Source organism: Zonotrichia leucophrys, chromosome 5, assembly GCF_028769735.1.
Source record: "Zonotrichia leucophrys gambelii isolate GWCS_2022_RI chromosome 5, RI_Zleu_2.0, whole genome shotgun sequence".
NCBI classification, from domain to species: Eukaryota; Metazoa; Chordata; class Aves; order Passeriformes; family Passerellidae; genus Zonotrichia; species Zonotrichia leucophrys.
In genome coordinates this window covers 28,833,463-28,860,007 of record NC_088175.1, presented here as the reverse complement: position 1 = coordinate 28,860,007, position 26,545 = coordinate 28,833,463, and the positions used below count along the sequence as shown (strand labels likewise).

The 26,545-nt window shown below is 42.6% G+C and overlaps 1 protein-coding gene across 6 annotated transcripts in view; it reads right to left on the bottom strand.

Moving 5' to 3' along the window:
- Nucleotides 1–26,545, bottom strand: part of SUSD6 (sushi domain containing 6) — a 91,115-nt gene that overhangs the window by 21,303 nt on the left and 43,267 nt on the right. For 5 of the 6 annotated variants that reach the window (XM_064713614.1, XM_064713615.1, XM_064713613.1 and 2 more), the window contains 2 exons: nt 24,699–24,885; nt 20,246–20,275 (listed from right to left, as the gene is read on the bottom strand). In XM_064713614.1, coding sequence (XP_064569684.1) covers nt 20,246–20,275; nt 24,699–24,819 — 151 coding nt within the window. In that variant the 5' untranslated portion in view covers nt 24,820–24,885. The remainder of the gene's footprint in view (nt 1–20,245; nt 20,276–24,698; nt 24,886–26,545) is intronic. The other variant, XM_064713616.1, reaches the window with a different exon arrangement.

Below are 26,545 nucleotides of genomic sequence, written 5' to 3'. Positions count from 1 at the left end.
AATAAATGTTATGCCTTTCAAGTTTCTTTCCCCCTTCAAAACAGGACAGACTTTGCTGTATGCTCGGCAGTTGAAAATCAAGATGCAAATTCCAGGTCTAACAAAAACCACATCTGCAAAAGGAAGATTTTTGCAATGGAAAGCAGCAACCAAACACAACTGCACTCCAGCAGCACATCTGCCTCCCTAGAAGAGTGCTATCACTGTGACAACTGCATTATTTTCCCTGTAATAAGCCCACCTGCAATGTGGTCCCCTCAGACACATTCCCGAGTGATTCAGCCTGACAGGCTCCGAGACTGACACTGCCCAGTTTTTCAGAGTTAGCTCTGTGTTATGCTTGCACAGGGCTGGCTGCAGCAGGGCTCCATCCATGCCAGGCATTCTGGGCATCAGGATAACACCAAATCATAAGACAAAAACCTGGTGCTTCTAAGCAAAGCCTGGATGATAAATTAATTCCGGAAACATTAAAAAGGAGGAGGAAGCAAACTGGAGAACAACTGGAGAAGTACTTTTAAGATCTTCTGATACAGTACTGCTGTACACACACACAAATGAATTAAAGTTATTGGTGATGTGTGTGGAAGCTCGTGAAGCTTACTTATGTCCCATAAAGATGAAGAGCAGTCCCATAAAGAAGGTGACCAGCACTTTACAACATCCCACACTGCCAGGACAGTACAAACAATTTGCATCTGGGCTGCAGTTGGAGTCAGCAGTACAGTGGCTCCAAAAAATCCATTTAATACAGAAACTTGCTCTCACCCATGGGCATAGTGCAGCTTTCCAAGTGGCCATATTTCATTTGCTTTTGTTTTCTAAGGCTGCTTCCAGCCTCCCTGTGCCTTCCTCAAATCACCCTATAATTATTTTCACATGTCCAAGAAGGAAATTAAGCAAGTGCTGTAAAAACACTTTGTGTAATCAAAAGGTTCCAGATTCTGCTTTTGAACCCAAAACCCAGTAGCCTTGTGGGCTCCTAAGAGTGGGCTCTTCCAGTTCTAGATTTTCTTTTATATTGCAACAAAGAGGAGATTATTTAAAAATAATAAGAATTGTCAAAATAAGTTGATGGCCTTACAAAAAAGAAACAGACAGCTGTGCAGGAACTTACTTCATACAGCTTTGATTTGTCATCTTGTCCCTGCTTACCTGTTTCTCAAAACTTCCAAAACTAAAAACTGATCCCCAGTTCAGGGGTAACCTGCACATATACCCCACTGTTTCCTTGTCTGTTCCTAGGTGGGCTTTCAGTTTGGATATAGCAATATCCTAAGGTGGGGTTTTTTTAGGATAAAAGCCTGACACGCACTATGGGACTCCAGTGTGATGAAAAACATCTCAGGCATCAGTAAGAACGATGAGACAGTATAGGAAAAAGCATAACTATGCTCTTCAGCATAACATGATAGTCATGCTGATTTAAGACACAGGTGACTGGTCTGTAAAGACCTGATGGAAATGAATACAGTCCCTCTATTGACACTAGGTGAGGACACCAGGGAAACACACCTTAAAGACACAGCAGAGCAAAACTTGTCTCTACCAGCAAGTGACACAAGGCCCTCAATTTAGCAATGCCTCAGGAAACTTAACTTGCTTGTGGATTTCTGTATGGCTACAAAACTTCCACTCCTGAAACTTCAGGCTAGTACAGCAGTCAGCCGTCTTTTCCCAGAAAGGCATTAGAAGTTCTTGCTATGCGAGTTTCCCAAAATATGTCCCTGTTGTGTACTCCAGCATGGCCACTCAAGCTCAGGATGACACATATGACTTGGTAACACCAACAGCAGCAGGAGTCCACTGCTCCTTGTCCACCATGAGGTGGAACTCAGGCAGACACCATCAACCACCATCACAACTGGCTTCCCCTTACCCTAGAGGCCAGTTCATGCCCACCTTCTCATCCCAGTTCTGTTATGGGTTACTCTTGACAAAGATCAATGCACAGTCATTAGTCTGCTCATGAGGCAGTCCTGAAGTCCAAGGGGACATGGGAATCTGAAGTAATAATTTCTGAGTTTAGATACACTTAGCCAAGTCACTGCCCCGGTAGGCCTCCTTCTTTCACTAATGAAACTTTTGCAACTGATTCATTTTTCGTCCTTTCAGCAGCAGCAGCTGTTCCCTCTGACTCAGCCTATCCAAAATGTACTGATTTGGAAGTTTGGGCAAGGCTAATCTAGTAATGGCTTGTGCACAGGAGAGCGTTGTGCACTAAACGTTGTTCCACCTTCATCTGTGTGGAAATCAAACTGAGAAGCTCAGAGCCCTGGGTTACTGAAGCTTTCCTATGCAATTCATCTACTGACAGATTTGCTAGGGAACGGTGGGTAAGGACAGTGATCCTGAAACTCCAATCTGATACACCAACACACAGAGCAGAGTACTTTTTCATTCTGCCATGCTATTTCTCTTCTGGCTTTTGGCTCTGCTCAGGACCACTGAGCATAACAGAATCTAATATCCGGGCAGATGTGTTTATCCTTTAAGAATGACTCATCTGTATCACGAGACTTGTCAAAACAAGCAGTCAGCTAATTTACCACTGACTGGGCAGAACTGCAAAGACTTATTATCCTTGTCTCACTGGAAAGCCTCTCTTGAGCACAGTCATATTTTCAGTCTAGATGTGGTTAGTTTAGCTGTAAGTATTAAGTCATCTTTCCTACCAGCTTTAGAGAAGCTCAGCATGACAAACAACTTCACTAGAGTCCACCAGACCCACCTGAACACTCCTCAAGTCATCCTGTTCAAAGTGGGAGGCATGTCAGACTGCACAGTACCAGAAGTGCTGCACATGGCAAACATACTTTCCCAGAGTCCCCAGTGCTACAGACTCCCACTTATGCAAGTTCAGTCAATCTGAGCTTCACTTTCTTGAATGGACAGCTGATACAGACCCAATCCAAACTCTAATAAATTCAAAAGCTCTAAGATAGAGTGAAGCTGAAGAGCTCATCTTCAAAGAAAAGTAAGAAGTTTCTTCTACTGAGACAAGCTAGCTGCGACACACCTCTCTAAATTGCCTAACACTTGAGTGTCGGAGCAATTTAAGAGCTAGGGAGGTGATAGTAGGAAAGGTGGTGTCAGACCCTGTATAACCTGCACTGAAACTTAACACCCACTCAGTAAGTAATCTCTATTTACTGGCAATACAAATAATTAAAGAGTATTTTTGGCAAGAAGGGAGGAAATCCAGTGAAGCTACTAGTAAGCTAGAGCATGACTAGCAAGAGGCATCAAGGTCTGGTGGGATGCTGCTGCTACTTTGATTTACCAGTCACAGAAGACATGATCAGCTCTGGCAGAACAGGCAAAGTCCCACACATTCCACCAACTCAGAGTCTGCTGGGGATCAAATGGTACACAGTAAGAAAATAGCAACTTAGTATTATGCATACAAATGCAGTATATAGAAAATCCAGATTATCAGCCATCTTCTTTTAGAAAACTGTCTTGCTATAAAGATGTACTTATTTCAAAGTGTTTGTTTTTTCATCTCCATTTTTCCAGTCCCTACCAACATCTCTAAGCAAATCAATGGATGTGAAACAGCAATTGTCAAAAGCATTCCTAGCAGCAAACGTGAGTTCTTCCTTTCTGTCTTTGTAGCTTCTTATCCCAAACACCCACAAGGTAAACACAGCTGAACTGAAACAAGCCAGGACTGGGAAACTGTTCAAAAAACAAGCTCCTTCCACAGCTGGCAAGAAAAGTGTTCAGAGAAGATGTGTAAAAGAAGCTCTCACCCTTTGAAATACTATTTGTCCTTTGACAGTTTCACTATAGCCACTGGAATTAATGCACAGGCATGGCAAAATATCCAGCTGAAAACACATGTAATAAGAATTAAAAAAAAAAAAAATCAGACGTAGCAAGACAGAACTCATTTGTAGCCCTTGATGCCTGACAAAAAAGTAGGAAAATATTAAATATCATTCTGTCCATTTGACGTAAGAAGAAATTATAAAACATACAACCCCAAACCCAAAAGTGTAACCATTTTTCAAAAACAGAATCTTCAGGAAAGAAATCAGGTCTCCTCAAGGACTACTAAACTTCAATCTTGTTTCTTGGCAAGTCACTGCTTTAGCAATAAGAAATGCAAGACTGTACATATTCTTTGCTTCTTGTTTATATTCCCTTGCAAATTAGAGAGGTTCTTTGTTTTGTAACAACTGAAAAGCCAAGTTAAAGCCACAAAACAAAACAAAGATCCTCCCAATGATTTATTATGGTGTTCCTTTTCATAGGAAGGTTTGGGTTGAAAGGGACCCTGAAGATCACCTGGTTCCAAACCCTCTGAGATGGGCAGGGACACTTTCCACTAAATCTCACAGTGCTACCCTCTCTTCTTCTGCTTCTTGCATGCCAGCTGGTTTTTTTAATATTATTTGTGACATTTCATTAAGTTTCATTTATTGTTCTGAGGCACTTATTTGCTCAGCATTCTCAAGTGGCTTTCTTCAGCTACATCTTATCTCTACAGCATCATTAGTCCTGTCAGAGCAGTTCTTGCTAAAGCAGCAGTATTTCTCAGGGCAGTGTACATTTCACAGGATAACAACAGTGTGAAAATGCTTAATTGAATTTTGGTTCTGTAAAGCACCAAGAATCTCACCTCAGTGACCACATTTTACTTGGATCATTCAGTGACTTCAACAGGCCAAGTCTGACAGATACTATTATAATTTCCTGCCAGCCAGACCTTGAGGTCTGGGACAACACCTTACAGAAAAGGAGAGGGTGTTGCAGGTCAGGTTCTTCCAGACAATTCAACTGATTTTCAGATGCTGTTCCAAACCCTGTTTCCTTGACTACCACAAGAACCAAAACAACGTGAAACCATTTTGTTTGTTGTCCTATCTAATTCCACACAGCATTTACAGCATCAAGTTGGAGATAATTCAAGTTCCTCCTGAGCTTCTTACAGATTTTTCTCTTCCTTTCTAAAATCTTACTGCTCCTCCTCACAGCCATCTTCCACCAAACACACACAAGTAAATTCCTGCTCAGCTCCCAGCATTCCCTCACATCAGACAATAGTTTTAACTCCTGTTTCAACCACCTAGCTCCATAAAAGAGATGGTGTTAGCTGGGGTTTGCAAGGTGTGTTTTGTTTTTCTTTGGATGGGTACTTTAAGTCATAGGATTTGGGGTTTTTTTAAAGCATTTAACTGTGAGGAGAGTTTCTGCACATTTCAGCAATGTTTAATGGTATTTTTACATCTACTCTGTTAGTAGATAATAATAGTATCCACTACATTGCTACTTGCTCCTTTTTATCTAAACCGTCAAATCCAGCAGGACAACATTTCAAACTTGATTTCAAGAGCTGCAAAACCATCTTATCACAGAGATAGCTATCAGAATGAAACACTGATTTTATACTGCAAGATGTCATTAGAAGAGCTTAATTCTGTGATCCTCTGAAAAAGATGATGAGGTGGGAATGCCAGATTATTCAAAAAAACCCACAAAATAATTACTTAAAGGATTTATTTATTTATAGGTTCATGATTCCCTAGAGCATAAAATCTGTTCCACTACCTAGGTCAACACAGACAGTGATTTAGCAGACAGATTTCACAACCACCACCTGACTCAGGCTTTGGAAGGGAAACAGTAAGCAAGATGGTGGGAGAAGTTATAGCCTGTCAGCTAAAAACAACAATCTTACCCAAATCAGGCAAGAACAAAGCAGTTTCAAGTTCCTACACAGAAAAGCCTATTTCAGATGCTCCCTAGGGAAGAATGCAGTAGAGGAAGCTGTTGCAGCATGCCTGAGTGCCACAGGAAGTGCTCTGCTGAGCACAAAGGAGAAAAATTCATGAGCGCTCCCGGCTTCCTCAGAGCTGGGGCCAGAGCTCACAGGAATGCTGAGAACACCCTGGGGAGCCCTCACCCTCACACAGCTGGACCCAGACCTGCCCTCCACATCATCACAAGAACATACGAGGTAGGAAGCAAATATCCAAATCCCAGCTCTTCCCCAGTATCAGTGCTCCCATACAATACTCCCTGAATTTAGCAAAAAACCCCAAACCCACCGGAGGGGAGGGCAGAGTTGTGCTCGCTCTCTCCACAGAACCAGTTGCTGAATGTGCCTCGCACCTTCCCAGTCCTCACCAGGCTTCTGCCTCTCACTCCTGGCATCTGACACGCACAGGGCCTGGGCACTGATGCAGCAAGTCCCACTTCTGGGAGGATGCAGCTCACAAGCAGATCATCTCACACGTTCAAGAAAAACACAAGATCTCTCCACACATAAGGCAACCCATATCCTCATGCATTTTCCCAGGTCACTTTCCAGGGAGCTGAAGAAAGGGTTTCCTGCACAGCACTCCCCAAAGAAAGGGCTCAGTTCAGGCTCAGTTCCGAGGCACCAGCCACCCCACGAGGCTGGCAGACAAGGCACAGCGCCCTCAGCAGCCCTGCACCCTTCCAGAAAGGAAGCTGAGGTGTAAGCCAGATGTGCAGGCCACTGACTTCAGACCACTCTCAGTCACCAGGTCTACACCTGAACAGTTGCTATGCTAATTCAATTCCTGAACTAAGAAGTCTTTATTCCTCATTTAAATATTCACTAGTTAATGATATTCACTAGTTAATGCAGTTTTTCTTTCTCCCTGTAGCAGACACTGTAATTTCTCTTGTCACATCTTCTGGAATGTAATTCAGTAGAGAGGCAATAAACCACCAAGAGTGGCCAGATGAAGCTCACCAACAGACAAAAATGAAGACCTCAGACACAGTGAAAATAAATGGTGCACAGACAGCATCCCTACAACAACTCTTTCTGAGCAGTAGAATGTCTGTGTCAGGCTACTCTCTAATGTCTCTGCAGCTGCTCAGAGTAGCTCAGTCTATCAGAGGGTTTGGCAAAAATGCCCAGACAGTGCTGATAGGTTTCTTGGTAGTGGAGCGGAAGCTTCCCATGCAAATTTGAGATCCATTTACTATAAGGTTCAACCTCTTTACAATCGGTAAAAGTTTCCCACACAAAGGAAATGGAAGATTTGAAGAAATCATACTAAAAATAGCAAAACTGCTGCTCCCCAGAGAGAGACACACTTGAGAACTCTCCCAACTGTGTATGCAGACTCCTTGGGAATGCTTAAATAACATGCCTGGGAACTAGTGGGAAGAACAGCATGGAGGAAAGTTATTTGATGCTGATAAATGAACATCCAGAGCATAAAATACACTTCCAGAGAAAAAACAGGAATCCATTTACTAAATCAATCAGTTACTATTCTGTAACTGATTTCTTTTTCATAGCAATACAGAAAATTTCACAGAACAGCACATGCATTTAATCAGGAAGAACAGGTATTACATGGAAACAACGTATACAGCAATCTGAGAGCTCTGAACCCAAACCTGAGCACTTGGGCCAAGTTTGCTGGGAACACATGGGGTCTTGAATCCATGTGCCATCTAGGAAGCCTAACAGACCAGCAGTAGGTATTACAAAGTCATTCTGATACTAAAGACAGAACTCCTTTACCCAGACCTTTCCTAGGTTTGTTCAGTTGTTTCCCTATCTCCTCCGTATGATTGGGGAAAATTATATTTGAATAATTTGAATTAATGAAGTTTTCAGGGGAAAAAAACAAGACAAAACTCACTCTCTTAGCAGTAAGGTAACAGGCACTGCAGAACCATGTTCAGCAGGCAGCAGGGAGCTACCAGGACAAATGACAGTATAAAAATGCCAGCCCCTTCTTTCAAACTTCTGGTGATTTTCTGTCCTTCCAATCTCCTCCACCTCCATACAATTTGCTCAGCACACAGGAATTACTCTTTCTGACCATACAGATCCCACAGACACTGTCAGAACCTTCTTCCTCTTGCCAATTATAGCCAAAGACTGCCCGAAGACTGTTGTGCTCAATTACACAGCACTCATATCATGTTAGACAGCCTGCAGCACCATCCTTTATTCTGCCCCATGTCCACCCCTGCCTTTCCTGTTAACTTCTTAGAAAAGGCTACTTTAGCCACACTTAGTATTGGGGATGCTACTCACAAAAACAGCTACATTCTGGCAGCTGACATGGAGAGCAGATGACAATGATCCTGAGAGACAGCTTAGCCTCTGTTGAAAGTACTTCAAGTTTGGGAAAGAAGGGAGAAGTGTTAAAAGTACCTACTTCCCAAATGGACCTCCTCATAAATAATCTCTATCTTTCATGAGGGTATTAATGAAATACTTAATAGCCCCATTTAAACTTCAGAATTCTTGTGTCCTCCCAAATCACTACTTACTGATTGGAACACCCAGCTGGAGTTTGACAACACATCCTCCAGCTAATACCACTTTTTTCTGTGCATGCACACAAGAGCCTTCTAAAATCTCAAAAGGGATATATTAGTACCAATGTAGGAATGCCCTTTCCCAAAATCTCTGGATTACATGGATCTTTTTACCTAGGATCCAGGCATTTCCAAATCACTATTTCTCAAATACATGTTCAAGAATTAGCACTGTCAAGATATGTATTTTCATTCTCTCAGTCACCCAGCAACAAACCTCAAAATAGGTCCTCAGTTCTTAACCTAATGCTGCAATTGTGTAAAAACTATTTTGTGGCTAAACACCATTATACTGCGTGAACTCCCACCAGAAATCAAAATTATTTCCCAAGAAACAGAAAGAATATTTAGTGTCTGAAAAACTAGACTGTTCCTCAAAGATAGACTAACTTCTCTTCTTGATGCCTTTTTTTTTTTGGTATCTTGCCTGAGAACAAAGAAAGCAGAAGTCGCCCAGGCACTGAGAGAAGTCCTGGATTATGATACTGGACCTTTTTCTCTCCCATTTTTCCTCCAAGTCTATATGCCTTTATCAGAAAGTAGGGTAGAGGTGTCTGCTTATATCAAATGCCATGTTCTACTTTCATAGCCCTGCCCCCACAAGCATCCAAACTGAAAACCTTAAACACAAATCACAGCAACCTAGTTACTGCACATCAAAGCTGTCACTGTCACTCATTCTCAGGGGACAAGAGACAACCAGACAGTTGACATTCACTCTTTAGCTCACAGCATAAACAGAAACCAAATCACAATATTTCTTCTGCTGCTCTGGTAAGGCACTGATCCCACACTACCCTGCAACAACCACACTACCAGGACTAGACTCTAACTGCACCTGTTTTCCTCTTAATAGCTTTTTGAAGTTCTCTCTTACAGGTGTTTTTAAACTCCTCATCACAATGAAAGTCACAGCAGTGTGTAGAACAAACTCCAACAAGAGCACTTCTCTGTTACAGAGGCAGTTTGTGACCACATACCTTCATAGTCAAGGGCACATAGCTCTGCCAATTATAGAAATTGCTTGCACTGAAAAGCAAAGAAACATTCAAAGCTTTATTTTAACACAATTAGAGCAGCTTGAAAGTAAGAAGCTGTTATCATCTGGCAGGAAAAACTACATGGGCTAATGTTATGTGTTTCAAAGACCACCACTTGGAAACTTCTAATCCCAGTCTAGCACATGTACTGGCAACAGATTTCCAGTCTGCAAAAAGCTCCCAGAAAAGCAGTTTTTTCCACAACAGTCCATTCTGACAGAAGGCCATGTGGCTGCAGATAGAAAATTTAGACCTAGCAAGTGACTTCCTCTTCTCAGTAAAAATGGTCAGAAGGAAGGTTCATGGCCATGGGAACATAACATAGCAAGCCCCTTGAGCAACAAGATCATAGTGAGTTTCTGCCTAGAGGTGCAAAATGCCTGCACTGGCAGGGCCATACTGCAGTAAAGGACATCTCCAGGGCTGCAGTGGCTGAGAGAACAGCAAGGATGGTTTTGCAACAGGTGCAGATGGTATTGTCTGGGGATACATACACATCAAGAGGAAAAGGCACACAGTACTACACTGCCTTCCTGAAACAACTCAGAACAGACTGCCATCACTGCAAATTGTTTAAAGAAATCGATTTAAGCCTTCTTTCAAATGCCTCCTCAGTCTGCCTATGGTCAAAGCAACCTTCGGAGAAAGCCAGCTTCAGTGTCTGTTCACGGATTTCCAAATGTTACTTAGTTGCTCTGTTAGAGTAATATTATCCAGTTGTCATGGGAATTTTGCAGCTCTCCTTCAGTAATATATTGCCTACAAACTTAGACAGCAGAATACTAAATCACTCTTTCAGATTGTTGAACACACTGAGCAAAATTTTCAGCAGTGTTTGCATGATTTGAGACATCCTCTCCCTAGTGACTAACAGTGGGACACAGGCACTTGGGAAAATTTCATTTGATGGTAATGTACCCGACATCAGAGCCATCCCACCAGGTATCTTCCTAATTTAAAGAAGGTGCATAACTGTTTTTCTTTGCTATTTACTTGCTTAGCTGCTATATCACTTTATAAAGACCTGTTCAAGCTGACAAAAGAACAAACAATTTAGTGGAATCTAAACTATACCATCAAGAAGTGAGAAATTTCTGACGCATGCTTTGTTTATTGTACTAAGACCCTTTCCTGGCAATCTGCCCCATCTCCTTTCTCCCACCTCATCCACTCTTGCTGCTTGTTACACAGAACCCCATTACTTGGTATAGCCATTTCCTTTCCATATTTCTTTTTTTTTTTTTTTCCTGACAGGAACAAAAGAAAGAACAACTTTATTATTATAAGGATCTATTTAAAAATCAGTATCTCACTTGCTTCCCTGCATCTAGAATTGCATCGTATATTGTCCTGGTTTCTCCCCCTCAATACATCAGAGGCAAATTAATTCAGTTCTCAACATCTGACACAAAGCACTTGCAATGAGGGATATAGTGGTTAAGGTCTCATGTCTTCAATTATTTTTACTGAATTGCCTCCTCTATTAAAATTTGCAGTCTTGTAAGAAGTACATTTGAAAAAAGCCACAAGTTTGCTACTAGCTATTTCCAAGTAATTAAATTCATTAATCCAAACAGGGAGCAAGGGAAATAAAACTACTTTCTCCTTCATGCTTTCCCCTCCTCTTACTCCATAATAATTATAAATGCTCTTAACTCACAAAATATTATGACCAGTGCTTATTCATTTGGGTTTTTGCTGTCCTTATCTTTCTTTTGCAAGCCTTAAAACAGTAATTGCCCTGAAATCGAAAAGAATAAGAGAGTTTTCCCCACAGTAAACCTGAAACTTCATCAGCCTCTCAGAAACAAGGCTGTTTGTTGCTTCTTGCATTCTTTAGTTCTTCGGTTTTTAGCTCACAGGATTCAGATTTACAGTTTTCCTTTTTCTGCAGCCTGCTTCCACAATGATACAGAATATTTCATTTCTAGCATCACTACCAGAAAAGGAGTTTTTGGAAGAGGATGCAGAAGCTCACACATCCCAAGAGCAGACACACGTAGGTGCACAGGAGCTAAGCTGAACTGCAAATCCAAAAGCCGAGAGCAGGTAGCACAGCAGCTCAGTGACACTTCCCCATGGGACAGCTGGGCGCTTTGCATAGCCGTGCGTGCTGCTGCATCTGCAGAAACAGGAAAAAGGAGAGGACAAGACAGAGCAACCACAGCTTTCTGTCCAGCACAGGGCGCCCAGAAGCTCCACCTTTCCTCTGTGCAGGTTCAATTGAACATCTAATGTTTAAGAAACTCCATCTTTGGTGAAGTTTATAGACAGAAGTGCCCTCCACGGAAATATGCAGATTAGAACATGCCTGGAGATGGGCAGAGCTCGAAATACACAGAATAAGCATGCACACATTGTCAGCAGCCACCACACTACTAGGAGGCCTTCCACAGTTCCTGTTTTCACACAAGTAAGTTAAATGCCTCCTTTTCTCAGCACACCAAATACCCTGTACTGTGTTTACAGAGGAAACTACTCCTGCTCCTCCCTGGTTCCCAGAAGGACAGCTTATCTCTGGCCCAGGACGCCATCTCCCTCAGGAAGAGCCACAGCTGCGCAGGAGCCATGAGTCATGGGAGAAGGCCCCAAGAGCAAGGGACACCTCAGCACCGCTTTGCACAGCCACCTGCTGAACTACATCCTATGTGAACATGCAAGACAAGTCCTCATGGGCACACACGAAGATTAAGGTCTGTGAACACTTTAGCCTACCTATAAAACAAATACACACCTTTCCCTGCCTATTCAACAGTACAATACACACAGCACTGGCAGTACTGCTCCAGACAAAGCTCCAGGCAACGACCAGCATTTCCTGCTGCACACCCTCCAAGGGTGCTCAGTCAGGGTAAGGGTTTCTGTTTTGGACACTGAGGGCCAGTTAATAATTTTAGGGCTCACGTGTTTGGAGAGATTGTACAAAGCAGTCCTGCCTCACTCTGGCAGGCAAAGAAGGCAGCTCCCTTTGTTCTGTTCCCCAGGGATTGTCAACCAATCTGTCTGTCCCGACCTGCCACTTCTATAGCTAATGGAACTGGACAGGAAGTAGCAACCACATAGATTTTCCACCAGAGACCAGTATTTTTAGAGCCTTAATGCAAGTTTCCAGCACAACTAAGATCACAAAGGGTAAGTGAACTTAGTGAAAAACAATCAACTGAATATTGATCAGAGGCGAGGGTAATGCAACAGAATTGCAAGAGTCAGGAGCTAAGTTTCACAAAATAATTTTTGTTGCTAAACAATACCGTATAAAAATACAATCACTTCCCAAGGAATCACCCTGAAATCCTGTGCCTGGGCACAGAAAGGATTTTTTCATGACACAAGATGAGTGGAAGGCAGACAATGAATAGGATGCATGTGCTGCGCATTTCCTTCGGTTGAAATACACAAGACAAACTAGTATAATGTAACTTCCTGTAAGCATGACTGCAAGATAGCTCTCTCTAGCACACAGCTATGATCACAACACAGGCCCTTTAACTTTTCCATCAGGAAATCAGGCAGCCACTCCAAACCAGTAAGAAAGAATGCTATCAGAAACAACCTTATATCTGCCAGCCCACATTTAGGGCAATAAACAACCAGCTTCCTTGCAACAACAACAACCCACTTTTAACATGGCATCAACCCTTCATCAACCCTTCAGGATCTATGGGGGAGGGAGGGGGGAAACGACTGAGACTGAGGTAACCAGAAAGCAGCTTTTCAAGTAACAGCCAAAATAGCCTCCCCTCAGAACCCGGGGGTTGTGGTAATCCCCTTTTTGAAATGCTAATGTCATTACAACCATAGCACCAGAAGACAAGCATGGGGCCTGAGTGACAGAGCTTCTGCTGCGCCCTTACACAGATGATTTAAACTGAGCCTTTTGTAACTCTCCTCCCCCAAGCTCCCTGCCCGGCATCATGCTTGACAGGAGCTGCAGCTGCCATCCGACCCTCCCGAGGAGCAGGGGTGCAGAGATCAAGCTGATGAATTGATGCGTGCGGGCCGGGGCGCAGCAGCCGTGTGCTGCAGCCTTGTGCTCGCTGATGCCACCACAAAGATGGGCTCGGGGAAGACTTGAAACAAGACAAAGCAAAAGGTCCCCAACTGCTCTCTTGCTACTGCTAAACAGCTGCACAACAGAAAAAATCATTACAGCTGGTCATTAAACTGGGCACAGCATATAGCAGTGTAGGAGAGCATGGCTCAAAGACACTAGTCAGCATAAATACATCTATCCTTCCACTGGGGAACCAGCTCAGCCTTGGGAAGAAATCCCTCCCATGGAGTAAGCTACTCCAAAGGGACAGGAAACAGTCAACTTGCCCAGCAAAAGCAACTGGAACGATTTGCTGTGATGAGATTGGAGATCACACCAGGCACCACAAGTTTCATCTTGCCATCACATGATATTTAACAACTGACAGATGGTTACCAGAGGGCGTTCTAGTTTTGTTTTCAATTCAGTTTTCATTACCTCTGATACCAGTCACGGAAAACCAACTTCAAGTGATGATTCTGTTGTAAATACTACAGGATTTACTGCAAAAATGTTTCCTGCAACTTACCATTTCCTACCATCTCCCACTGTATGAAAAAAGAGATCACCACCACAATGCCTGAGAAGTAAATCAAGCTAAGTTTCACACCAAGTGGAATACAGGTAAACTGGAAAAGCAAAGTACAGACTGAAACATTTGCCATTCACAAACACTGCTGCATTTACAGCAATTCCCACCTCACCATGACAGTAGATGAAGCCACCCTAACTGCACAGTCAAAGGAGGAGATTGTCCTGCTCTGTTCTGCTGTGGTCTCACCTCCAGTTCTGTATGCAGTTTTGGGCACCACAATATAAAAAAGCTATTAAGCTACTAGAGAGTGTCCAAAGAAGGATGAGGATGGTGAAGGGTGTGGAGGGGAAGCCATGTGAGGAGCAGCTGAGGTTACTTGGTCTGTTCAGCCTGCAGGAGACTGAGGGGAGACTTCATTGTGGTCTTCAGCATCTTCACGAGGGGAAATGAAGGTGCAGGCTTCAGAGACCAATCTCTTCACTCTTGTGACCAGTGACAGGACTTGAGAAAATGACATGAAGTTGTGTCAGGGGAGGTTTAGGTTGGACATGAGGAAAAAAAGTTTTTCAAAAGGGTGTTTGGGCACTGGAACAGGCTCCTCAGTGAAGTGGACACAGTACTAAGCCTGAGAGAGTTCAAGAAGCATTTGGACAAGGCTCTCAGGCACTTGTGTGACTCTTGGGGTGCTCTGCGCAGGGCCAGGAGTTGGACTTAATGTTCCTGATGAATCGCTTCCAACTCAGTGTATCCTATGAGCCCCTCATCCCACTCCTGCTTAGGTGTTTTAACTCTTACCTATAGAGAAGTATCTGCATTTAATGAGGAGGCCAACCTCTACTGCTGCAGAAAGGAGAAAGGTGATAGACCTTTCTGGAAAGAGAGATGTGTTTGGCTTCATTTGTGCACAGTGCATGCTGGCAAGCAGGTTTGAAACTCTGCATTCAGTGGCAGCTTTTTAGAAATAAAACCACAAAAGCTCAGATTCTGCAGGCATCCTCCCTTGGTGCTACTAACGAAAGTCAGGAGAAAAATTTCCTCCATCTGAAGCAACTAATTAAGTCAAGAGTTGGGCGGATGGAAACAGACTTAATGATAAGATGCTTTCCTGCTGTCAGAGGATGTAGAACAGACATTAATTTTCATCCTCTCAAATCCCTTCATGGCAGCCAATGCAGCCAAGCATGAAATACTCCTGACCTGCCTCAGACAACTGGCCAGAGGTATGCAGTAAAATAGCTGTGATTTTGCTCACCTTGACTGTAGTCAGAGAATGAATCTCTTCACAACACCCCTAGTTATAGCAGCTTATACCAATCCCTCTTTGTTTTACTAACAGCAAGAATCAAGGATGCTAAAAGCAGTCCTACCTGTGTCCTAGATGACAGGCTGCAATGTTCCTTTTCCCCCATGCAGTCATACCACTGCCTACCCAAGGACTCAACTCATACAAAGGATCAGCTCATGACCTTTAACCAGAAAAGACCTGGTTAAAGGGGTAGCAGATATGACCAAGGCAATACTGACAGGAAAAACATGCTACAACAAAAAAACAAAGCCCAAAAACCCCAACAAAACAAACAAAAAAGTGCAGTTTTCTGAAAAGGTGCTCTAGCCCTGAGGAGTTTCCACAGCTGGAGGCATGTGCCAAGAGGCAGTCAGGGAGCCAGAACTTCCCCCAGGAGCTAACCTCTTCCAGCAGAGCCCCCACACTGCACTTGCAGCGTGCTTGCCCAGCAGAGGCATGGCCTGGTGCCAGCAGACAGCGATCAGGCCCCCACTGCACACACCTCCTGTCCCACACAGCACAAGTGCACTGACAGGGCCTGCCCTGCCAGGCTGGTCATTGCCTCTGTGTGTTTCACTACTGCTCCAGTGACCAAAATTTATAAGGGTCCTGTACCCACAGAGAGCTCAGCTCTCCCAGCACTGGACATCTCCCCTCAACTGTTCCACAAGTGGAGTCCAGCTTACTAAATGCCATGGAGGAAACAGTCCCCATCAAAGCACGAACTGTCAACTTCAAGATAACATTTAAATATTTGAGAAGTAAATGCAAATAAAGAGATTCAAAATGAGAAGGCTCAAAGGTCAACCCCGCTTTGTGCTAATGGCATTAACATTTGCAGCAAGACAAGTTTGCTGGGAAAGGCAAAGAACTGGAGGACTAAAAGAATAAAGTGTAAAAAACCAAACTTGCCACATTGATGGATTTCACTAAGACTTGCTCTTAAAGGCATACTCATTGCAGCTTGTGATGATATTCAAATTTCTCATCTTATATATGAAAAATTAGTAATTTCCTCATTTGAGAGAAAAGTGACAGCTGAACCCAAACAGGCAAATGATAAACCTTTTACCTTGTCTTAGTATCTTACAACCTAAATCTTTACACCAAAGAAAGTGTTTACAATGCAACCCGAAGGTTGTCTTCCAGGTGCGTTCAACTGTTACTTTTGTTCAGGAAAGCAAAACCAGGGACCGAAGGGAAGTACTGGCTTTAGGATAACACAGAGCATTACAGATACTTTACACACTTTTCCTGTGCAAAAGAGAAGATGTGCTGCAGCACAAAGCATGGCTCAGCACAACTCGTACAGTACAGCTCCTTTTATCCAAAAGCACACCAGCAGGCCCAAAACTTGAACTACTGGAGACTGGTTACACAGCAGGGGCATCCCCAGGGCTCTGAGTTTCAAAGATAGCTGTTCTCAAGTTATAAGAGGAATGGGCACAAGGAAACTGTTAGAAATCCACATTTCTCTCCTCCCATGACAGAGATATATCAACAGCTGTGAGTTTTGTATGACACACCAGAAGCACATTCCTAAAGGTCTCTGCAGCATCAGCTAAGTTTCCTGGATGTTAAATCTCCAGCATGCTGGCGGTCCTGAATAAAGGCAGCACTAGAAGTCACCTATCTACCCTAACATAATTTCATTCCACACTTACAGTGACATACAGACATCACCTGGAAGGCATCATCATCAGCAAGGAGTGTTGACAAGGATCTAGTTAGGCAGCTTTAATAGTTTATCTTCGTCACAAAAAGGGTTCCTCTACACCTGACCCTTAAAAAATAAACACATATATTTTTCTATTACAGTTCTCCCTCCCAAGGCCATGCTATTCTCAACTGTTCTAATCTACTTGCATAAACAAAACACTACTTTCTTTTAGGATTTGCACTACTTAACCACCAAACCACTAATTTGCTTTATAAACCACTAGGATCTTTGTCACAATGGCCACTCTCCTGATTTGCTGCACTCCTGTCCCCCTCCTCTCCTTCCTAGAATCTTATTCTCTATTGATCCTCATTAACCTTCAATCTCTTCTACCACCTTCCTACAAACCCCACTTGCCTTACAACATTGGTAAGAACACAAAAAAGTTTTATTCTCTTTCTGAACAGTTATATCAGTGTCTAAGGATATGTCTGACGCAAAATTCTTTAAACACCATGATGGTCTTCTTATCAGGACATTGAAAATGGTCTTTCTAGCCAGAAATGCAGCAGCGGCATTCGACTTTCTAATTATGACTCTGCAAGTGTCAAAGCTTACCATGTTCCATCCCTGTCTGTGGGCTGAAAACTCAAGACAACATCCACCAGAGGTGCTTATCTCACTCTACAGAAAGGTAACATTTTTCAAGTAAGACATATTTTTCCCTTTACTGATGAAGTAAAAGATGTATCTCAAAAGCAGCAGTAATGGTATTTTTTTTTGCTTTGGAACAAGAAATATTTTCCCAATTGAATTAAGATGACTGGCTGGACCTAAAATGCTGAGCCCACAGGATTTCAAGATGCTTTTTTGTTGCCCTACTGTTCAATTCCTTGGCTTGTGCTCCCACTGAAATGCTTCTTACTATGCTAGGTGGATAAACACACTTATTTTTGCATTCACAGCATTGAACCTATAGAGAAGAAACACAGGAGACATCTCCATCCAGCATCAACCATGCCAAAGTACGCAAGAAATAAGGGAGCATCCCAACAACCTCTTGAGATTAGGTACTCTTCTCAGTACAAAAAAATCCAGAAGTTCCCCTCCCCATTCCATAATAAAAGGATCACTGTACTAGGCTGGGCCAAAAGCTCATTTTATTATTCAACAGTTTAGCAACAAGCCCGCTCCAGCTCAATCCACCTAGCACATCCTGTAACTCATCTGTGCAACCCCACACCAGAGGGGTTACTTCAAATCCCTTTAACAACATCTGGAAGCAGTCCTCTAACTCCAGTGCAACACTTTGCAGAAGCAGAGCCTCAGGAATTCCTGTTTGCAGGGGAAGATGAACGTTCCCCAGAGGTTTCAGTTCATTAAAAGGAAAACATGGTTTTATATGCAGACCAACACACACAGATACGCACATACACAACCTCTTGTGACAATGCCATAATCCTGTTCCAATTACTTTCACAAAGGTACAAACATTTCTGAGCTTGCTGTTCAAGTGCCTTTAGTATCATCTGCACTCTGGACTATTGGCAGCTTGTTACCAAGCCTCAGCTAGACACAGATTCCCAGGTTTAGCAGAGCCTTGACAGATTTGGCCACAAAAGTTGAAGATTCAACAATCTACAGTTTCCTACTTTGCCCTACCCCTTGTTTCTTCCTTGCCACCCATGTCAGCATGCTGAGGTTATACCCACAGCTTTACACACCACACACCAGCTATTCCAGCAGTATTTGCAGTAACAGCCCAGGCTGAAGTTTGCCACAGTTCCACAGCAAATGCACTTCTTGCTCTGCCATCCCCACTGCAGAATCACTATCAGCTGGCAGCATGAACAGGAAGTGGGAACTACTTGTGTTACTTCAGTTAAATGTAAGGGCTGGAGAAGCAATGGCAGACATGGGTTGCACAGATGAAAAACATTCCACATATTCTAGAAAATAGTGCCTCAGCTGCCCTGGGAACCAGTGAAGGATTCAAAAGGGAGAGAAAGCAGGAAAGGAATTTGGACAAGGTGATAAATAAGCAAACTTTCTTCTATCCCACTGGCAGGAGTTTTCCTGCAATACTAGGGACAAACCCAAACTCTCCCCAAATGATTGCCTCTAGCAAATAAAAAGGAAAAGACTGAGTGGAAATAGGAAGAGACAGAGAAATGTGTATCTTCAGACTAGCCAGCAGCTGTCCTTAAGGAGGAGCGGGATGGTGATGAGTCAGAACCTGGACTATAGTTCACAACTAGTTTCACCTGAAGAACAAATGGCACTTAGCACCCCTCCTGCTTCCCTCCACAATGAAACTCACACCAGTTTCCATCTTTTGCATTCTAACCCAAGAATCCACGATGAATTGGACCAGACAACTCCTGAGGTTTTTCCTAAAACAGCTGATTTCCCTGCTAGCAACCACAGCCAAGAATTGAAAGCCCCTTAATATTCTATGTATGTGATACTGCTTTTCTTGCCAGGAGCAATACTGAAGCAGTGAATTAAAAAAAGAGGATTCAGATCCCATCAGCACTTCTCTTAACCCCCACTTTCTGAAGACCAAAATTTGGTAGGTGGCAAAATTCCCCTCCAACACCTTTAAATTCTTCTTCATTAATCCATTCCCCTCAGATTTTGTTCCTGTGGTGGTTTTTTGGGTTTTTTTTAGTGAGGTTTTTTTGGGGTTTTTTTTGGGTTTTGTTTTCATTCTTTTTTAGTTTTTTGGTTTTTTTCAGAGGAGGGAAAAGTTCAGACTAAACAAATCCTATTTCAGAGTTTAACAAAAACATACAGAAAATTTTCTGTTTGATATATTTAGAAGAGATAAGGAAATAAAATAGGCTTCGCAACAAAGTTGCATGCATCCATAACATGGCCACTGGAATGACTTTAGACTTTTTCCGAGCACATGAAATGAAAAGCAGGAGTATCCAATGGAATATATCAAGAATCATGCTGAGATGTTCACTTTTCTTGATTGAAGGAAATGAAATATTTTTTTTACCTCAGCCTGTCCTCCCTGTCCTCTCAATACTCTGTCAGCCTCTCAAAACTCTCACAAGCAGCATGTCTCTGCATTTAATGAAATATTTATTCTGATTTGTTTTCTTGCGTCATTTGAAGTGAAATGCTGTAGAAGGCACAAGGATCCCTTCCAAGGTCCCATCTTTCACCTCTTAAACCGAGGGCAGCTGTCATTCCCAAATCCAAGGGTCAAAAATGAAAATGGGACATAGAGATGAATCCAAGCCTATGCAACATGACAAAAAGTATAATGGGAATCCTAGCTCACAGACACTTATATTAACCAGTAAAATATCACATTCATTTCTCATAGTACAGCAGTAAATGTAAGTTTACTCACATGCAGGTCCTTTGGATTTGCTTAGCCAACCTAAGACAGACAAAAGGAGAGTTCAGCATTATTATTATGCTATCATGGTTTAAGCCAGCAGTTGGCTAAACATCACAAAGCTTTAATTAATTCTTCAGCCACCAGAACTCGTTAAAATTTAAAAAGTTATGTGGCTTCTTGAGATCCTTATTACTCCCTTCAAGGCATTTACTTAAGTAACACTGCCTGGGTCAGTGTGTGCAGCAGCGTGAATATTATCATTATATGAATAGTCTAATTCTGAACCTACCTGCATCTGCTTCCTAGCCATCTCTGCAGCCTGGCCATTATTCTGCAGCTCCTCACCATGCTCCTCCATACCACTCTGCTCTTACTAAGCTCTAAAAAGGGACTGGAAAGAGGAGTTGCTCCTGAAAATGTTCCCCCTTCTCTCCACGAAGAAAGCCACTCTGCTTTGGGCTGACACTGCAATTCCTCCAAACCCACGCTTGCATGAAGCATACAGGTTAGAATCAAGATCATCTGCTCATGCATGACACTTTCCCACATTTCTGTCTGGCCATCCAGCGCTACAGTGTCCTTGTTTTCAGGGCCATTGAACTCATCCCTAGCTGTATAAATGCCTCCCTTTCAGCTGCACAATCAGAGACAAAGGAAAGCTCTGCTTCATAGAGATTCCCAGAGAATAGGAACAAGTCTGGATCTGCTCAATGAGCAGAGAGTGCTCTAACAAGCTGCTCTGTGCAATGCAAACAAATAGCAGCGGTGTCCAAGAGCTTCTGTGCAGAATAACCTTGGCACTGAAACAACCTGAGAACAGCAAGCAGCAGATTGGCTGCATTTGTGTCACAGACAACACACAGGAATGAAGTAGTTTCAGTTTATTCAAGCTCAATTTATCACTTTAATGGCAATCCTAAAAATTAAAGCACTAACTTTATAGCATTTTGCACGTGCAGTCAACAAAAATCAGACTGTGTCTAAATCTAAATGGATTTCAATTCACTGAATCTGCATTACTATTAATTTTTCAAGGTTAATATTTACACTCTCTCCTTTATGGGTATTGATATTTGCTTAATTCAGGATGTTTAATACTTTTACCAACACATTTACTTGCATTTCCCAGGATCAGGTGATGCTATTATCAATAATGAAAGGCCCAGCCTGTTTTGATAGGTTTCTGACAGAGCCAGTCATGAATCCAAGAGAGATTACACATTTGGAACATAAATCATAGGAAGCTTTCAGAGTATTTTACAGACTACATGTTAAAATTTAATGAACAACTTAATCTGATCCACTGCCATTCTTCCAAAAATAGCCTGGCCAGGCAAGAGGACCATTGTGAATGAGATATAAATACAAGGCCTTGAGGGACAGAGATGGGAGGGAGAGGGGGTAAAATTACAAAAGTCACAGCAACAAAGAAAAAATAGGGAAGCATTATCTGTGGAAATGTAGATTAAAAGGTTGTCACTCACTGCTCTTCTCCAATGCTTAAAAAATTCCCCATCTCTATCTACGAAGCATCCTGGCTATTAGCTACATTCTTAAAGAAACAGAAAAGATGAAGAACTAAGCCTCAATATTACTGAGGAGCTTTTCAAGTCTCCTTGCTCGCTCATTCCTTCATTATTTCCCACAACTAATCTTGGAGAACTTGCCAGACAAGGAAAAACACTGCAACAGTGATAAGGCTCAAAAAATATTCCTGAGCAGCACTCAAGTTTCCATAAATCCTCCTCTTCTGACACAGCTTCACTGCTTGCCTATTACCAAACGCTGCATTTGTTTTGTCTTAAAATACGTGCAGTGGTTATTTTCATATACATGCATATCTTCCCATGAAAAGGGAACAGTTTCCCCAAATTCTGCAGTATGTTTAATGACTAAGCAACTTATATTCATCTCATGGCACTTGAGGATATTTGGATAGACTGCTTAAGACAAAGTGCTGAGGATTTTTCTTAAAAATCTATGCATAAATAAAACCCATTTATTACCAGAGGACAGAGCAGATGCTTGCTGACTGAAAATGAGTCTGCTCTCTGCATTAACCACATGGCAAAGAGAACATCTTCCTGCCCAGATCATGAATATGTCTCTAAGCTTCCTGGAACTTAAGCAATAGAATTTCTAAGCAGCAAAATGACTGCAATACAATATACCTCAGATGGTTTTATACTACGAATCACAAGCTCTGCTTTCTTACTCAGGGCTGAGCCAGGCATTGTCTCCATGCTTGTCTTTTTATGAGAACATTCTTCAGCTTTTATAGCAATTTTGAGCTTGTCACACCGGCTCCACATTCAAGATAAGCATTACCACCATGAGATTTAATACAGTCTCCTGCTCCACGTTAACATCGTTTTGCTCTGCTTGCTCTGAATGACTTTGCTCTGCAAAGTAATAAAGTGAGGATGGCAAGGGGGTTGGGGCACCAAGGGGAGGGAAAGCTGATTTTCCAAGCGCCTCGCCAGTACTCTTTGTTGCTCCATCTGGCTCTCTACTCCTCAGCTGACTTGCTCATTAATGTTACTCATGGCTGGCATGCTGCTGCAGGTGCAGCTCCCTCGGCCCGTGACGCATCACTGAGCACCCCCATCCCTCCCAGCAATTGCCTTTTGGGCTGCTGCATCCCAGCCTCAGAAAAACTGTACATGGAAGCGCTCCTCAGCAAGCCCTTCCCCAGGATTTCTTCCCCTGCATGTCTTGCCCTCTGCTATGATCCTGGCTCCCCTGTTTTCTCACTTCCCCTGCAGGAAATGGTTCCTGCCTAACCACTATAATCCTGTTTAGCTGATGATCTGCCTTGATCAGTTCACCACAGCTGGTTTCAGATCCTGAAGCAAAAATAACACAGAAAGGGAAACACAATGCAGAATCACTCTTGGGTCTTCTGGCATGCCTAGCTAGTGCTTTTGTAATGTGACTGGATGTCTCAAAAATTACATTAAAAAGGATTGCCAGTATTGTGGCAGCTTTTCCCCATCCAGCAGTCTGTGCAGCACAAGGCATTTGCATACTTATTGCAGTCTCAGCTGAAGGTGCTGCAGTGCCTAATGGGGGTTTCAGATGGCATATCTGACAGGCCTACATCTGAAATGAGGCAGTGACACTATCACCAACAACAGCAAGCCTAGACAAAAATACATAGATACCCCAGATCCAAAAATATCTTGTCCCTTTCCCACTGTCAGTAACTATTAATGACAATTTATCATGCTCTTAAGGGTGTCTTCCCCACCCCCTCGTTACCTACAAGGCCAAAATCAGGTCAGGAAGACATATAATCCTGAGATATCTGATTTCAGTAGTCTCTCCCTTCCAACTCAAAGAGCCAGGAATAGTAAAAGGAAATCAACTCCTCCTCCAGAAGTTTTCAGCACCAGCCAACTTTTCCATACAGGATCACCTCAACTTTGACAGCATCTGGCAGCTAATGTTTATTCTGCTGTACCACACTGATGCTGAGGAATGTTGGTCACATCACATTCTCAGGTGCCATGATATGTCAAATAAATAGAACTTTTTAGAGTTATGTCAAGATCTGAGGTTTTCTTTACATAGGCAAGCTAATACTCTATATTACAACAGCTGCTCAAGTCAAATCTGTATTTTTAGGATTAACTCCTTCAAATCTCTTGGAAAAGCAAACAAGGTTCCTCCTTCCATCTCATGCCTCCTATGACCAGACATCTCTCTACAGACAAAAACTAGATCGTGGCTGGTCTGAAAAGAAGACATATTTCAGGGTATCCTGGGTAACCTAGCACATACTTCACATCATGTACTACCTTCTGAGTATTCAGTACTTTTCCTTCCTTCACTTATTTCTAAGAGGCAGATCTCCCATCTCTGATGACATTTTTCATATCATCCCATTCCACTGCTTTTTACACTATTCACAACACTCATCCATCTGAGAAACATCGAAAGATGAGGGGAGACGGAAAACTTAAGCTGAAAAGAGGATCCAATAGAGGGGCAGAGGTAGCAGTGTTAAGGGGTCAGAAGACAGCATACACTGAACAGATTCAACAGCTGTGCAAAAGAGCTGGACACAATCTCTGCTTCCATCCCTCCACGTGAGCAGTTGCTTCAAGGCACACAGATAACACTGCTTACACGAGAATCTCACTCAACAAAACCACAGTCCATGCTCTTGAGATGCCCCAAGTGTCCCCAGCTGCAGTGAAGAGATGAGAACGGAGGGGAAAAAACCCATGGGAATCAAAGTACAGGATGAAGAACAAGCATTTATTTACTAATATGCAAGATTCATTCAGTTCAGACACTTCCTGCTCTGCTCAGCAAGTAGTGATGGAATTTTTCCTGTGAGTACTGAAAGATGTGTACAAATACAACCACCATCACCAGTTTTCGCCTAAAAATATACAGCCACTTCCAAACTAATATACCTCCTCCTCCCTGCAGCATACATAAAGGTTTCACTTACCTGTGGACTGTGCTTCCAAGATAAAGGAACCAAAGATAACTAGCAGACGAAATAACCCATGGCCAGCCGAAGCAAGCGATGATCCTGTGTTGCTCTTTGATGCTACCATTCCATGGCACATCTTTCACCCCCAAGGTTTCTTTTCAAAAAATTTCTGAAAGATCTGGTTGATCAGGACCACCTTGGTCTAAAAAAAAAAAACAGACAAAGCAAGAAAAAATGTTGAGCCAAACACCTACAACATCTGGAGAGGGAGAAGGGAAAGTCAGAAATAAAGAGAAACTTTTTTCATGCTTAGGAATCTTACTAAGTATTCACAGTTCTCAAGGTCACAGGAGCAGAAAAAGCAGTCTTCTACACAGGAAAGACTAAAAGGAGCTGTATTAGAGAAAGACCATAACTTTTCACTCACTGATGTTTCAAATGTGAAGACTGCCTAGCTAACAATTAATTTTAGCTCTTCTTTTCAAGCCAGCCCCAGAGGACAGCATCTGGAGGATTTGTTTCAAAAATTCTTCAAGAGAGCCACTCTTTCTCCACTCCCACCACTTTTCAGAGGGTCTCTGAGACACAGCAGACTGTAGGATAAATCAATCAAATGCTCCTGCAGCCACCTGGAGAGGCACAGCAATGCTGACAGGCAGCCAGCAGGCAAACACATACTTGTGAGGAGGAATGTAAAACAACTGGCAAGCCCCAGGTATAATGATGTGACAGGACAGAGCACAGCAATTAAAACTGCAGGATGTGACACTGCTCATACCTGAGGACTGAGGGATTCACCCACAGCCTCTGAGGCACTGTCACAGCAAAAACAGCCTCGTACAGAAACACACAAAGCATAGCTGGGAAACAGAAAGCACAAACTGAGCCCTTACTTTTAATGAAGACCCAGCAGAACACATTTCACCAACCTACCATAGTTTTAACCTGCAAGGCCTCTAATGGTAAACACACCAACAAATGATCAACCAACCAAAAAACACCCTGGAAAAACAAATCAACCAACGAAATAAAACAACAAAAAAACACCCACATGGAAACACACTTCAGTACTTGTATCCTGCTATTCAATACACATTTGAAGCTCTCAGGTGAAAACAAATTTGCCAAAACTAATGTTTTTTACACCTGATAACAAGAATACTTTTAATTCTGAGGAAAACCCCATTCAGCCACAGCTTCTTCAGTTAAATGAATATGCAGACTGAAGGAAGATTAGATTTTTTATTTGGCCAGGTTTCCCAAGGAAATTCAAAACTGCTGGATAATCTCAAAGAGACCTGAGAAGTGCAGAGGCGGGTATTGTACTCTTTTGTACCTTGTGAGGACAAACAGGACATCTGGGTTATCACTCCTACTACTGGGGAAGGCAGAACCTTCAGACCCTTGAGTACTTCCAAGATTAAAGCAATACACCAGCACAGACTAGAGAAACACACGACTCGTCCTCAACTCACATTTCCAATTACTCAGGCAAAACAGTAGATGCATTATGAAAGGGAATATGTAGATTTGTTAACAAACCTGATAGCCATTCTAGTGAAAAGAGGGCTTTCCCTTAGTTCTACATCACTACTATGCTTATACTTCACAAAAGGGCTATCTTTAAATTTGGATCTTTCTTTTTGGATCTCTCTCAAAGAAAAATTCTTTGTCTGCATACACCCTGCCTTGAAATGTCATGTCAAGATGACAAAGTGTAATGCACATTGGAGCTGCTGCTGCAATAAACTCTGTGTCTACCCCTTTTGTTTCCTGCTTCGTTTGGAGGAGGGGGAGAGGAGTGAATCTATATCACTATGTCTGTAGCACAGCCTATAGATTTCTTATGTATTCTATGAATA